Source organism: Andrena cerasifolii, chromosome 5 (assembly GCF_050908995.1).
Source record: "Andrena cerasifolii isolate SP2316 chromosome 5, iyAndCera1_principal, whole genome shotgun sequence".
Lineage (NCBI taxonomy): Eukaryota > Metazoa > Arthropoda > Insecta > Hymenoptera > Andrenidae > Andrena > Andrena cerasifolii.
The window spans coordinates 3,608,760-3,625,205 of NC_135122.1; the positions used below are offsets into that span (position 1 = coordinate 3,608,760).

At 37.0% G+C, this 16,446-nt stretch overlaps 1 protein-coding gene and 1 long non-coding RNA gene across 2 annotated transcripts in view; one reads left to right on the forward strand and one right to left on the reverse strand.

Annotated features, from left to right (window-relative positions):
- LOC143369097 (uncharacterized) overlaps positions 1 to 16,446 on the reverse strand; it is a 164,024-nt gene that overhangs the window by 6,346 nt on the left and 141,232 nt on the right. Inside the window, exon 9 of the mRNA XM_076812549.1 lies at positions 395 to 924. Within this exon, the coding sequence (XP_076668664.1) occupies positions 395 to 924 (530 nt within the window). The remainder of the gene's footprint in view (positions 1 to 394; positions 925 to 16,446) is intronic.
- LOC143369138 (uncharacterized) lies at positions 11,965 to 15,249 on the forward strand. The gene is made up of 3 exons (XR_013085345.1): positions 11,965 to 12,420; positions 12,629 to 12,986; positions 13,120 to 15,249. It is a non-coding gene; the product is annotated as an uncharacterized LOC143369138 (long non-coding RNA).

Sequence of the window (16,446 nt, forward strand, 5' to 3'; positions counted from 1 at the left end):
AATTTGACGCACCAAGCAACCGAATAACTATCACCGTTTCGACACAAAAAATGTTAAAATTTGAATATTTGCAGTTTTCTTGAAAATCGAATTTCTCAGAAACTGAGGGCGATGGCGACAAACGGTTTGCGGCTTTGTTTTCAGCGCACAAAAATCTATAACAAAACGGCTACTAAATGTTACAAACCAAAATAGCTGTTTAACAGTGTTATCATTCATCTCTTGCACTTTCTTTCGATCACCACTGTAATTTATTTCAGTTGTACAAATGTAATTCTTTAGCCCGGATCTAATTCGGACCTGATGTCCTTCTTAATGTTACAGCAATTTGTGGAGTACTACTAGGCAAAGGATCTGTCAGAAGAAAGAAGCAACTTGGTGTTAGAAAACGCACCTCTGTGTCAATAAGCTCAGGAAATTCTTCCTTCGGACTTTCGCATTTAATATCCTTCTCCTCTACGTCCTGGGATTGTGTTTTCGCGTCGGTATCCTCGACAAGAAGCTTTGAAGTTTGAAGAAGGCAGGCCAACTCGTCTCTGTGAGTTTCAACTTCCTCCGCGTTCTTTATCTCCTGGAGCTCCTCTCCGACAGGCGTTGTTGAATCCTCCTGCTTATTCGTGTCAACGCCAAAGCAGTTCCAGGCGTCTTCCGGTGTATCGAATTTCGCTTCGTTCTTCGGCTCCTGCAGCTCGTTGCCAGGCGCCGCCGAGTTTTTCTCCTTGCTCGTATCAACACCGAAGTTGTTCCACGCGTCTTCCGGGCTTTCAACTTCTCCCTCGTTCTTTCGCTCCCGCAGCTCGTCGGCAGGCGTTGCGGCGTCCTTACCCTTGTTCGGATCAACGCGAAAGTAATTCCACTCGTCCTCCGAATCCTCGCTGTCCGCTACATTATCCGCTTCAGGAGTCAGTGCACGCTGAAGAGGTTCTGCAATGAACAAACAGGGACAAATTAATCTCAGTTAAATCGGTCCACAATCAGAAGAGTAAAATAAACGATGAAACCAGGCGAAACGAAAAACATCCTGTTCTTAAGTGTAAACTGAAAACCTTGAGTAGATACTCGCAATATTGCCGGTACATTCACCGCGTTTATAAATTAACCCTTAACTGGTATACTGGGGTCGTGGCAGACCCCAAATAAAAAAGGACACAGAAATTTGTAAAGTCGAGAGCAACCACTATGAATATTTTCTTCTTAGGTAATGTAGAAAATAATAGAAGCGTAGAAAGTTAAACTATTATTATAAAATTAATTAGAAATTCAGTTTACCAACTTAGACAACCGAAAATTGTACATCGAACTTTGGGTGCTTGGGCTCACGAGCGACCCCAGGATACCAGTTAAGGGTTAAAGAAATTGTAAACGTGTGAGAGAATATGCTTAATGGAGCAAAACAAGTGGAAAACTTGGCTCTACTTCAGTTTATATTTCATCGAAAAGAAGTCAAGTAAGATCGCTGATACGGTTAATAGACAGTCTTTTTATTAATTTGTGATAAATAATCTAATAGCTTATTAGTTTATAAAATAAACATTCTGATCATTTGTACGAATTTATAACAGAAAATTGTAATCTAATTAATAGTGCGATTTAAATGGTTGTTGGGGGCTTTTGTTCTGAATTCTGAATTCAATGTGAAATCTTTTTCTTGAATCTTAAAGGTATTAAAGAGTGTTTACTCTAGATTCGTATTTTATAATTCTGGAAGGATAATTAGAATAAAATTTATCTGCTTCGATACGTGCAGAAATAATAGCTTTTATCCTGAATTTTATTTTTCTGCTTAAACTGTAGTGTCATTATTATTATTCCCAGGTATAATTTACGACATAGTTAATGTACGTTTTGTTCATACGAGGCCCATTAAAAATCTTATAAAAAATTCAGTAATAAATCTACTGCCATAAAATTTGAATAAATTCCAATTAGATTCCTTAACGGCAAACCTGAACTCAATAAGAAAATCATACGACTGGAATTTAGACGATAAGAAACTGAAGAATTATACATTAAGGTGAATGCCCCAATTTCTGCTGATGTCCCCATTTTTGCTCATTTAGTATTTTTCTTATTATAAGCGTCACGTTTGTACTGTAGTTGCAACAAAATAATTCTAAATTATTTGAACATTTCCGCGAGTTTTGGGGCTAATCAAAGTGCAGCATAAGCAACGAAAAACTTTTAACAGGGTCACTATTGGTATTCGATAATTGAGCAGAAAATAGTTTTCGCAGTAAAAGTTCTTATTTAACAAAAAAAAACAGATACCGTATTGCGCTCTGGACGTAGATTTTTGTACTATTTTTAATTTTTTTTAAGTAGAAACCAGGTGATTAGGTTTAGGGTCAAGTGAATCACAATGCAATAAATGCTGTAACCTCTATTTCTATTCGCAGGCATTCTATTTTTTCTTTATCATTATTTAAGCTAGACATTTAGAGCATTGTATTTAATTACAAATTACTAATAGTTAAACACCTTGAAACATCTTTCTTAAATACTTTCCGACCGGTTGATTAATTATTAAAGAATAATAAAAACAAATTTTCTACACCTTCTTTTTGAGACGAGTAACCTCTTAAATGACCACAAAATTGGGACGTTCACCTTATCACATCTCTGTAATACAGAAATAGTTTGGAGCATAATACTTCATCCAGTATCCTTAAAAACCGACGAACTTTCCGCATTCCTTCCACTTTCGACTGCGAAAGCTTCTGAATTTTTATGAGAACAATTTTTTCGTCGGGAAGAATCTTTCAACTCGACAGCTATTTCCTTCATTCTGCTCCCTCGGATTTCGCCGCATTACTGCGCTATTTCATTCTCGGGGGTGGGTATTTGAAATTGACGGCTGACCGCATTCGTTTCAGTCCGGACTGCCGAAAACTCTTCCACTCCCGCAAGGATAATAATCTGTCAGCACACTCCGACAGATGACACTTCATCCGCGCCATTCAATTTTTCAAAGAGAACTCCTAGCTTCCTCGCAGGGGTAGTTCCACTAAATTCACTTTCCGAGAACCATTCCGCAAGAGACACAACGCTGCGAGCCTCAAGACGATACAAAAAATCAAAAGAAGCTATTTCTCACCAAGCACGAAGCAACTACCCTACTCCCGGCCACAGAGGACGAGTGACAGTCGTTGGGCATCAAGGAAAGTCAACCAACGCAATCAGCAAAAAAAGGCGAGTTCGAGGCACTGATCTTAACGAAAACCTGCTGGTAGATTCCAAGGGGGAAGAGACCGTAACAGCGATCGATTCTAACTTCAGCATTCGATCCTGACACCTTCACCTCCGCATAGGGGGCAACCGAAGCAAGCATGAGAGAAAAGAAAAACAGCTAATACAGCAGGGGCCCGAGAAACTTGTTCCTGGCGGACGGTTCCGGTAGTGGCCGCGGTGGATGCCGGTACTCACGGGTTCCAGGAGGAAACGAGCAGGATACCTGGCCGCAGGAGCAATCGCCGCTGACTAAGAGGCACTACGCCCGCCAAGAGATGCATTATCGATCTAGTCTAGAGCCCCCGGAGCACCCCGCCCTGCTGTCGACCACGCCACCACCCACCTGTCCCTCCTCCTCCTCCTCTTCCACCACCACCACCACCACGGCGTAGCGCAACAGTCGCACCTCATCTCCGGCAGGAACGCCGCGCGGCTCCTGCGATTGGTGGTCCTGGCTTCGGTGCGCAACGTGGCTCACCCTGATGCAGGCCAGGGTGCAAAGATGAGTCTTTCGAGTTTAAAGACGAGCAACCAGCGATGCCTCGTCGATTTCAACGCGCTGATTCCGGATGACGGCGTGCAGGGGACCTGGGAGGATTTCGGTGAGTGAAGGGTGTGGGTCCTTGAGCTGGTCAGGGTGGTCATGCGCCCTCGATGGGACGGCTTCGCTGGCGCACCGGGTCAACCGTCCGCGAAATATTTAAACCCCTCCGGGCCACTAAAGGGTGGTAAACCCCGTGCTCCGCGTTTCATGTGTGTTCGATTTGCCCGAGTGGCTGCTTTAAAGGAAGAAAGCGCGATCTGTGGGAAAGGGGTAGTGGCGTTAAGACAGGGCGATGGATATCTGTGGGAGGACAGTGGGGAAGTGAATGTAGAAGTGACGCAGAGGCGATTAGGTTCCGCTGGAGGAACGACAGGCGAAACTGATGCTGACAAGGGAGTATTTTAGGTGTCCGCCTCCGATCGTTTTGATTTTTGGATATGTTACGGAGGACCGAAAATTAAGAAATACGTGTTTTTTTATTTTTCCCTGTTTTCATATTTGGGGGGTGAAAGCTGCGTTCGAAGTTAGGGGTGAAAAGTCATTTTTGTGGATTTTTGAAAATCTGGTGAGTCAGTCGTATTTTGTATTCAAAGACACAAAATTCGTCCATTGACACTGTTCCCCTATCTCTAATAGTTCTCGAGATATTCCACAAAAATGATTTTTCACCCCTAACTTTGAACGCAGCTTTCACCCCCCAAATTTGAAAACGGGGGAAAATAAAAAAACACGTATTTCTTATTTTTCGGTTCTTTATAACATATCCAAAAATCAAAATGATCGGAGGCGGACACCTAAAATACTCTCCTTGTGAGAATGGTGCCTTGATGTTTATTAACATCATAAGCTTTAAAAAAATATGTTTGTTCAGGCGAAAATGTGCGCTGTATGCGACGCTACAGATGGATCGTTAAGGGGAGGTTTCGGTCTAAATGTCGATTTTTTTCATTTCATTTTTCGAATGTTCGACCTTTTAGAAAAACGTGTTTAAAAGGATTTGTTGAAATTAGTAAAATTCCCGAAGTTATAAGCATTTGAGTAGGGGGAAATGCATGGGACTCACGTAAAACTTTAAACGCGTTTTTCTCGAAACAGTGTTCTCAAAACGGTGGGCGCTGTATCTCCAAAATTATTATCCGATTCGACTGAAACTTCTTTTATTTTGAAGAATATAGTTCTAGCTGGGGGGGGGGCTAGAAAAATTGTGGATCCAAGTGGATAACTTCTTACAAGGGAAGACCCCGAACTCGAAAATTCAAAATATTTTGAAACTGTGAATATGTAGAGGATTCCCTCTTGTTTATAACGCAATTTTTATTTACCGCCGAAATTCACTCAAGGGGGTGAAATTAGCCCCTGAATATTCGCCTATTTTCCGATTCTGTGTTATAACTCGTTAACTGTAAGAGATAGGAAAAAAGTTTCAACGCAAAAGTTACTTCTTTTAACGAGATCTATCATTCGGTAAAAAAAGAATTATATTACACTTCAGGAGTTACAACACAAAATCGGAAAATAACCAATTTTCAGGGGTCAATTTTGGGCGGCAAACAAAAATTGCGTTGCAATCAGGAGAAAATTCCCTACATACTCACAAAGTTTCAGAATTTTTTGAATTTGCGTGTTCGGGATGTTCCCTTTTAGAAGATTGCATGTAACGGGGGAGTTAGCGAAACATTCTATATTTTTTATATCTATTCTAAACATTTCTAAATAAGAGATTTATTCGCCCCAGAAAATGAACTTCAAGTTCCTCCACGGATAAGGAGGTAGTGAAATTTTCCTTATGCTACAACTACGAAATGAACGATAAATCACGAGGAACAAAGGAATCGAGGCTAACGAATCAGCAGCGAATCAACTGTGTTTCAATGAAGCGGGATAATTAATGGTTCGAATGACGATTGCTTGAATCGTGTCTAAGAGAATTTGATGGCAATCAGAATGCATGAAAGGAGTTAAGGATATTCAGAAAGAAACGCAGTTCTCCATACACAGGTTCCATATTAAAGAACGGACACTCTGGTACACAGTAATTCCTTTTATTTGCAAACATTCTCTTAATCCTTTATTTCAGAAAGTATTCTAAGCTACAATGCGCTACGTATCTATTAGACCGTTAATATTAAGTAAGGATTACTCTCTACACCTTGGAGAGACTTACGTTTACAGCATTCATTACACCAGCGACGGGTATAATACGTTTTATTTATTAACGGCGATCACTTATCTCCTAGAACTTCCAAAACCTGATAATCCTTTCTACTTATAGTAAGCTTAAAATAACATTACATGTAGCATCTATTCATTTACACCTACATCGAAAACTGCTGAAATAGTAAAAACTGATCAATGTAACGTGAATTATTTGTCGATCGAATTGTTACTTCACTAAAACAATTTTACCGAAATAATAATTGTTATTATTAATATAACTGTTAATAATTATTATTAATATAACTGTTAATAATTATTTTTAATATAACTGTTAATAATTATTATTAATATAACTGTTAATAATTATTTTTAATATAACTGTTAATAATTATTATTAATATAACTGTTAATAATTATTATTAATATAACTGTTAATAATTATTATTAATATAACTGTTAACAATTATTATTAATATAACTGTTAACAATTATTTTTAATATAACTGTTAATAATTATTATTAATATAACTGTTAACAATTATTATTAATACAACTGTTAATAATTATTATTAATATAACTGTTAACAATTATTATTAATATAACTGTTAACAATTATTTTTAATATAACTGTTAATAATTATTATTAATATAACTGTTAACAATTATTATTAATACAACTGTTAATAATTATTATTAATATAACTACTAATAATTATTTTTAATATAACTATTAATAATTATTTTTAATATAACTGTTAATAATTATTATTAATATAACTGTTAATAATTATTATTAATATAACTGTTAATAATTATTATTAATATAACTATTAATAATATTTATATATTTATATTAATAATAAGAATAAGAATAAGAATAATAATACTGTACTTAAATATCCCATGCTTATAACTGATCAATAATAATATGTAAGTTACATTAATTAATAAGTCGGAACTTGGAAATTACGGAGATGCAGCGGCTATGACGTCGTCGTGCAACAGAAGGTTCTAGAACTTTGCAGCGCGTAGAGAAACAGGCTAAAGGGATGCCAAAAAAAAGGGCAACCCACGCGGAGAGAACGTTGTCTTAACCCGTTCCTAATTCTAACCTTCCTTTACCACCAACGCGAATTCATTCAAACGATCTCTGTGCGGGACTTTCAACATTATCTGTTCCCACGAAGTTTCCCCTCGAGGAAGCAAGTGTTAAAACCCGATGGCCTTTTCAAGATTTTGTTCGTCGAGATTACTAGTTTACAGTACTGCTATGCTATTTAACTGGCAAAGAAAGCATCACAGGCTTCAATCGTCGAGAAATATTGAATCGCAGTTCTACTATTTATATAGGGTGGACAGAAATATATGAAACAATTTAACAGCTGATCCTGTGCCTTAAGGGGACTAGGCAGTCGATAAATCGATTTTTTTATCGCATTTTCCGAAAGTACTATCTTTTCTCAACAAAATGCCGCGTGGTTTATAGTAAAATTCGTAAAATTGTTGATTTGGTAGCTAAAAAGGTCGAGCGGCAACCTACAGCGTCACCTTTGCCCAGAAACTTTAAACGCGTTTTTCTTGAATATTTTTTTCCGGAAATTCGATTATAAACCCGGAGATGGAAAAAGCAAAAAAAAAGTGTGGTTCGCGAATATCCGAAAAACAAATGTGCAATTCTTTTAAACTCAAACATTTCAGAATTTAAAAGTATCTGTTTTTTAAATTAATAACTTTTATTCAATATAAAATTGAAACCATTGCATAATACCACAATTTCTTATTGTCTCATTTTTTTTTCAAACCCGGAGATTTTTCCAGTAAACCGGAGCCCGGAGATTTGCTTTAAAACCCGAAGTCTCCGGGTGAAAACCGGAGGAGGTGGCAACACTGGCTCCACCTAGGGTTGCCAACCTTTTTAGTACTATTCAGAGGAAAGTGGTACAGCATCAAACTAAATTAAAACATCTTATTTTTTAAACGTATACTTTATGTGCATTTTGCATTATTAATTAATTCATTGTCTTTAACAAATATGTCAAAGGTGTGATTGCACTGAAAGTCCAAATTAAGATAAAATAAGGAGCTCAATTTTTATGAGAGACAGACTGGCTCTGTTTCTCTCTTCCCGTCACTTCATATTGATTATAGAAAATATCCTCCCTGCTGAACTTAAAATTCGCAAATTAAAGTTTTGAGGTAGCTATAGAATGGAAAAGTAAGTAAACTTGTAGAATTTTATCGGTGTAACGGAAATATAGTATTTTCACGTACTCCATCTTTTTCTAACAGTATATAGTACACCAGACAAAAATATAGCACAATGCTATATATTATAATACAGTTGGCAACCCTAGCTGCATCCTGTACAGAGAAATCGCAATCGTGGTTTGAGTATTATGTTGCCTTCATCTCTCGTGGTTCGTCTCTCACACGTTCTTCTCAAATGACTTTTGTAAACGCCTTGTTATTATAATTGTACCACATTATGACGAGTATGTAGGTATATTACATCTAGCCGCGGTTTGGTACCGCAAACAGTATTATATACTGTCCATTGTGTGTCAATAATAAGTCTTCAGCTCAGAATACTTTATCTTACGTGCAAGTAAAGCGTGCAACGCGCTATAAAATTCCGCGATGTGATTACTCTATTTCACAATTTTTAATCTGTGCAAAATGAGCTACGAAAAGTTTTGCCATATTCCTACGAAAACTCTCGATTAAGAAAAAAGGTATTAATAAAATGGTTGGGCAACCTAAATTGAAGTGAACAACAGTCAGTGTACAGAATTTATACGGATTGAAACGAGAGCTACACGATTCATGGAAATGAAACACGAAACGCAAATACCCGGCGAAAAAAGGAGCAAGCTGGAAGAGATTTCGTCCCGAAAAAGGATCCCCGTTCGTGTCCCTACGCGTGCCTTCTTTTCGTTTTCGCCTGTCCTTTCTCTTTTTATTCCGATGGCACGATGTAACACGTATCGGTTCGGCGTGTGTGTATATATATATATATATATAAGGAGCAATGGGGAGCTAATTTTAACCCGGCGACAGCGGCGAGGAGAAGAGAAAATAAAAAACAAAAACGAACACACAGCAGACACTCCTCTCAGTCCTCTTTGCCTTGCTATTCAAGGCTCGAGGAGTTTCTCTCTCCACTGCACCTGACAGAAGCGCGATTCGGTTCGCAGTATGGGATTTGGTGGGCAAAAAATACGGTTACGAAAATACAGCCGAGTCGTAATTATCCGAATTCTGGTTAACCCGTCTGACTACGGACGAGCGGGACCATTCGCCTTGAATAATTAAACGCTACTAGGTACGTTAATAGTTACTAGGTAATTTCAGTGTTAACTTTTAGAACGGAAAATTCAGTTATGCGTATATGCTTAAATTCCCAATAAAATCGAATGGAAATTGCTTATAATGTCTACGCAGAAAGAACGTGCATTTGAAATTTTATTCTGCCGCAATTTCAGCGCCACTCAACTGAACACGACGCCTCCAGCCAAACGGTTTAACTAAGACGTTGGCTTGTTGGTAAAACTGACCAACTCCATATTTCTTAATTTTCGCTAAATACAAATTTAGAGTTCGATCTACTGCAATAAATCAGGTAATAATTAAAAGCTATTACAAAATGCATATTATATTTATTTTCCCCATTATATTTTCCCCCATACGAATTTTTATTGAACTATTGTTGCGAAAAACTAAGAAGGTAATTGCTGCCATTAATCATTAAGGATTTTAGGATGCAATGATGGACTTGGCCATGTATTTAAAATTTTTCATATATACTTCCGTAGTAGGTAGATATTAAAAAGAGTTACAGTATTTCCTCGTTATAATAAGTATATAACTTTCAGATTCCACTTCAGTGTTTCGCTAATAAAAAAAATGCCTAACCTAACCTAACAAACTTCATTTTCTGGGGACATCCCCTCATCTATTTTTTCTTTTCATTTATAATTCCTTACTGCTAACGTAGAATATTGTAGCATAAGCACATTTTTACAAGCAACAGTTGAGACTTTCTTTCCATATTCAGAATAGAATTAGGAAGCTGTGATGCCAGATCGGGGACGGGTTCCCTCGAGAATTCCCCCCACCTCGCGCATACTACGCCGGAGCAGCGTGTCCGTGAGCTCGGCGCTTCGGAGTCCAACTCACGGACACGCAGCTCCGGCGTAGTGTGCGCGAGGTGGGGGAAATTCTCGAGGGAACCCGTCCCCGATCTGGCATCACCGTATGGAAGTAGCAAGCAGTTCCCTCTCGCGTTCACAAGGCAGCCGCGTATCTGTCGGTATTATCATTTCTGTGCAGAAAAAAAACTGCTGTTTTACCGACCTGCCAAATCGGCGAGGTGTCCCCTTAAGTACGTCAAGCTTGTTTACTCTCAATATATGTAAGTGATGATCAGATAAGGAATAAAATAATTTTATTTTAAGAGCGAATAAAAATGTCCTTGTTTAGTTTCTATATTCCATGGTTGCAGAAACAATTTCATTTCTACTTTTCAACTATTTGAAATATTTAAAAAAAAAATCCTAAGGATGGAAATAGGGCAAGGTAATATAAATAAGGAAATACACTTAGAAAGGAATTCTTTGATAATAAAGATTGAGTAACGAAGACGTTCTGGTGCAACGAAGTTAAAGAATTCGTATACACATTGAATCCTAAGAATGATCGAAAAAGAGAAGAAAATTTCACTCGCGTGCATTTAATAGCTGGCGCTAATGTCATGCTTCCATAATTATCCGTTTCTCTATTACATGTTACATTTCTTCGTGCTGTGATAAATCTTTTGATACCGCGGATAAAAAGAATCGTTTCTGCTAATCAATTCCCAGGAATGCACATGCTAAAGATATACAACAACGCGTATCTTCATTTCTGATACCACTGATATAACGGTGCAATAACTTAATGTATGTACAGTTACTGAAATCGTTTTACCTTCAACTGTAATTACAAAAATCGCTGCATCTCCATTCATTGTCATTTGCTTAATGCGTTAAGCACGCCGCGGTGATCATACCGTTTTATTTAGTACAGGGTGCGTTCAACGAACAAACGTCTGTTCATTGTAAACATCCATCGCGTATGAAACTTGACCTACTCAAAAGCAAAGTGGACCAAGGTTTGCATAATTCATTCCTTATGCAAATACAGCGTGGCCTAAAAGTCAATTTACTTTAAAGGGGGAGATTACACTAAAAAAGATCGTCCCAAAAAATCGACTCTCGTATTTTTCTGAAAAGTCGACTTTTTCTACGATCACTTTCAGAAAACTAATTACCTATTTACTACGTTGTCCAATAAGCTCGTGCTGTTCTTGTTCCACGAACATTTAAAGCCAGAAAAAATAGGATGTTAAGTTCATGTTCCTACCATTGTAAAGCCTGTAATTTCCTCTATCTGACTAAGGGGTCTCCCTAGTTTAACGGGTTGCAAAAATCTTTTTTGTGCGCATTTTCTTACAGTTTACAAAGCATTACAGCTGAATTTGAAAATTTGACAGCGCTGGAAAACATTTAACCTTTAGAGGGCCGAGATTTTTTCATTGAAATTGAAAATTTTATTTACTCAAAATTTATGCATATATACCAACAAAATGGCCGGCAAAGTATCCAAATTCTTAGGTGGCCACTATAGTGGCCAGCCCGGCCCTCTAGAGGTTAAAGGTATTATAGATTTCAATCCATACGACGTGGAAATTAAAAAAACAAAATGCGTTTCGCACGTAGAGAAAGAAATGGGATCTAGATTGAGAAGGGAAAAGAAAAGACAGAAAGTTATAGGAGGAAAGGGACCTGGGAAATTAACCGATAAGCTGGTAATGATCTGACTGCTTATTACAGATTAGCGATTACACGAGATACAGATTCGCTTGATGAAGTGAGAAATGCGAGGAGTTAAGCGACTTACCGTCACAAATGTTCTACAGATAAAGAGTCTGAAACACGACTGTTGTCCTGCCGGAGCCAACAGCTGGTGTTTCTTGGCGTTGCGTCGAAGCCGATAGAACGCTGAAAGATTATACCTAAGTATGTACATATGCACGATCCACTATTCAGTGATCTTGTTCGACCAACACCTTATAAAACCGATTTATACTGGTTTATCTGCAAATGAATTACTGGAGCGATGTTTGGGCGGAAATACCCAGAATGATAATGGAAGTTTCAATGGATATTCTGGAGCAAATACTGTTGACACAGCTGGTTATTTAGCAACAGGAATATATAGGGAAGGCTATTACTTAATTTTGGAAACATTTGAAACAGGAATGGGCCCAGGAGCTAAAAGTTATGCCGACACTTGGGACGCAAAGTAATTACAGTTGCTGAGAGAAGACACTACAAAGCTACGAAGGAAGTTCAGACTGCTCGGAAAAAGGCAAATACGTACATAGTGCTTTGCATGAGTTTTACGAGGAAGAGGAAGGCGTTCTTTATGACCCTGGAGTAGCTTATTAATTGTAAGTATGATTTGTTACTTGTTATGCACTCTAAAACAGTGCCTGAAACTTTGAATGCGTTTTTCTCAAAATAGCTTTTTTCGATTTGACGAATATCATATTTCAAAAACCAATCGACTAAATTCCTTGACACTTGACAGATATATTAAGTACATGTCCTGTTTTCGCGCGAACTAGAATTAAGCCATTACTTAATTCTTAATTCTAGTATATACATATATATTTAACTATATTCGTATAAACTACTATTCAAAAAATGAAATGGAAAACTAAACAAAACGAAAACTACTGCACGTGCGTACAAACACATAAAATGAAAGAAAGCAAGTCTAATAACACGTGCCGAGATACAACCATTATGCACTGCGTCGCAAGCAACAAACACATCCTTCCAACGACCAACGGAGTCACGACGCGTGCACGTCAGACACCAGCGCGCCACTAACCGCTTAGCACCAATGCCAGAACGCACAAGCGTCTTACGAAACACGCGGGCCATCCAAAATACCAAAAACAAAAGTATTCGTTAGTACAACGCGGACTATATATACAGAAAAGGATACAAGGTAATTATGTAGGACAGATAAATAATAGTGCCGATTTATACAAGGTCCAACTGACGCGCTGCGCCTCAGAGTTTCCTCTATAGCAGCATTGAAACCAAGCAAGATGGAGTGAGCATTTTTAATCTCTTTCTAGGAGACCACCGTGCAGGCCACAGGGTGGACGGAAGAAAGCAGAGTGAGGTCTGAAAGACCACGTCTTAACTCGATGGGATATCACCGTAAGGAATTTTTGCTATTGGGCAGACCATAAGCTCACGAATTATAAACGTTCGCAACCGGGGAAACCTACCCGTAAGGTTGCCAGCAGCAAGCAACGCACCACGAGAAAAACGGTCACCCATCTTTCCGCGATACGCGCCCCACGATGCTTAACTTCAGTGATCGAACGAGAACCGCTGTTTCCATCGCGGCCACTGCCGCTGGCATTATATACGACAGGTGTTTCCTCACCCATTTAAATGATTTTTGGATACGTTGTCGGGGACATGGTTCTGAACAACTTTTTCCTATACATGTTTTACCGCCGCCCGACCTTAGTTTCCAAGATATTCGCGAAAAGCTGCTGCTAGTACTACAATGTATTCTCCCGTATACCTACCGATAAATTATTAATACTAAGACAATTAGCATTTCTTCGGTTTCGCAGCGCCAAGTATTTTGAATAATATATTTATTCGTATTAAAATATTTATTTGCATAAAAATATATCTGCTTAATATTATTTAATACCTTTTTTTCTTTGTAGGAATAGCTATTGTTATAATTGGCGCAATTTTTGTATATCATTAATTTTGATTCTTTTAGATGGGTTCATTAAAATGTCCGCGATATGAGTAATGGAAGCTATGAACACAGCATTTTAGCTGTGTATATGTAGTTGTGTCATCTTAAGCGCAGTGGGAAAGTACCTTTATGTACTTGCAGCTCATTTTGATTTCACATATTTTTTTTATTTTGTAATTATTATTGTCTTCTGTTTTCTGTGATTTATTTGATTTCATGTACTTGGCGTAATTTTTTTACTTTTTTAAAAGTTTTTTATGGGGATACCTATCGACTGTTCGCGTTCGTGGCAGCGTATGCGCCAGCATGGGACAAAACAAATTACGAAGCTGACCTTTGTTTCCGAGATATTTAAAAGAAAATTTGGGATTTTTTTTTATTGACTTTCATTGAGTCTAAACGTTATCAATTCATCGTACAAATTATACCGACAGTGAGAATATTCAAATAAAATATGTGAGAGTGCAATTGTGCCTCTGCCGTCCGTTAACGTTGTCAAATTGTGCCGTCTGACGAGGGTTAGTCGAGTATACACATTATTGTGACGTGACGTATTTGGCGGGAAGATTTGGATCTAACAGTTCCGTTATTATATTTTATACCCTACTTTCTCCTTTATGCTATTTCTTGCTTAATTTTCTAATTATTTCTTCACACTCCACTACTATGTTGCCATGCCAAAACCCATCAACAATTATGATATGTTGATGAATAAATGACAGATTAGAAAACGATGAAATTGCGATCATTATAATGTTAATTAGTTTGTCCTAGAAATACAATCTAATACATCCCTCAATATATTTCAACGAAAGGCAAAGTATCCAAATTTTAGCTGCACGTTGATGAAAAGAAAATTTCAGCAGATTTCTTTTCGTAATATCTTTGAATATAAAGGCAAGTATAAATTTCCGATATTATCAAAGATAATCTACGATACTAGTTACTCAAATATTAAATAATAAATTGGCGATTGTTATTGTAATATTAACAGCTATTTCTTTCCCATTTTCATTAATAAATATAAACAAATTGTTACATTTTTAGGTGCATCCACGTGCAATGCAATTTCTAAAAGTATCATCTTTTAATACAATGCGTTGTAAAAATATAAAGTAATAATATTGTTATTGCAGAACCGAGTCACCTTACTTTTTCATAGCGCAAAATTTATTTTTAGCTTCCATTTATAAAAGTTTGTCGTATATACTGACCATAATACCATAATGCTGGTAAATAATTATTTACTTCACTTCGATAGTCAATTATTGTCGATTCGTTCGCTGCTGAATTGAAGTTTATTGCAATGTTTTAAATTCCACTCACACAGTTTTTCAACAAGCATCAATGATAGATTACTGCAGGAAGTTGAGCGCCATGTTGAATTTAACAATCGTCCACTGATATGAAATATACTCTTACTTTATCGGCGAGGAACCGCGCGAGAGAGTATCATTTGCTAAAAATAGATCTTACCCTTGAAAAGTGTGCTTGTGTGTAACATCGAAGGTCTGCCTGTGATGTATCACTGATACAATTTACGTGCATTTAAAAAGAAGCTAAACTCTCCTTATGAATCGCGAAATAACAATTAATTACTCTGCAAAAACACTAAAATGATAAAAAATATATGCGTGTTGATAGACTTGCTCGAGAATCTAGGAGGACTTATGTACAACAAATGTAATTGCCGAATTTGTAATTCCTACTTTTTTTTTAATTATCCTATAACATGATTTTGCCTTTTAACAATTGATTTTGCACTCCGCTCAATTGTAATCGTTCTTAGCGATAGATCTTGTAGAATCTTCGATAAGGATTCAAGATAATCTAGAGCGATATTTCTTCGCTATACAGTTTTGTTTAAGAGGGGCATTATTTTCCACTGGCCTTAATTTATAGCTCCAGATTAATAGTTATGGAAACGTACAAAAATAAACGTCTGACGTTTGTAACAAAATCTTAAGAAATGTCTAATATAAAGAATCAACAAGTAAAAGGACATAGGTTTTTGATGAATATACAGTATATATATATCTAAGTCAGGGGAACTTTAAAAAAAAAAAACAAAAACAAAACATTTCTACAGATCTAATAATTTTCCACATTATTAAAAGCAGTTTTCCACATTATTAATAGCATTCTTCTATTATTTTATACATTACCTAAGATGAAAATATTCATAGTGGTTGCTCTAGTGTCGACTTTACAAATTTCTGTGTCCTTTTTTACTTGGGGTCTGCCACGACCCCAGTATACCAGTCACGTTTGTCAAAAACAGTATACCAGTTAAGGGTTAATCTGTCTGTACAAACTACCGAAGGGTCAAATTATTATTCCAATTATCCTTGACAAGATTTACTTAAATGAATCTGAGAAAAGACATCTTTTCTCCTCTGTTTAAACCTGCATTATTTACATCTACCTGCAATATCTTCACCTCACCCGTATGTAGGGTAAAGGACCCAATTACTGACACCTAAGCAACTACTGTCACCTTAAGCTATTTTACTTAAAATAACGAATAAATAAACTATAGTATATAATCTATAGTATAGATTATAGGTTGAATTACATAATTCTTTTGTGTATGACTTTACAACGTTTATTTATTTGTTATTTTAAGTAAACTAGCTTAAGGTGACAGTAATTGGGTCCTTTACCCTACTGTTTTTTG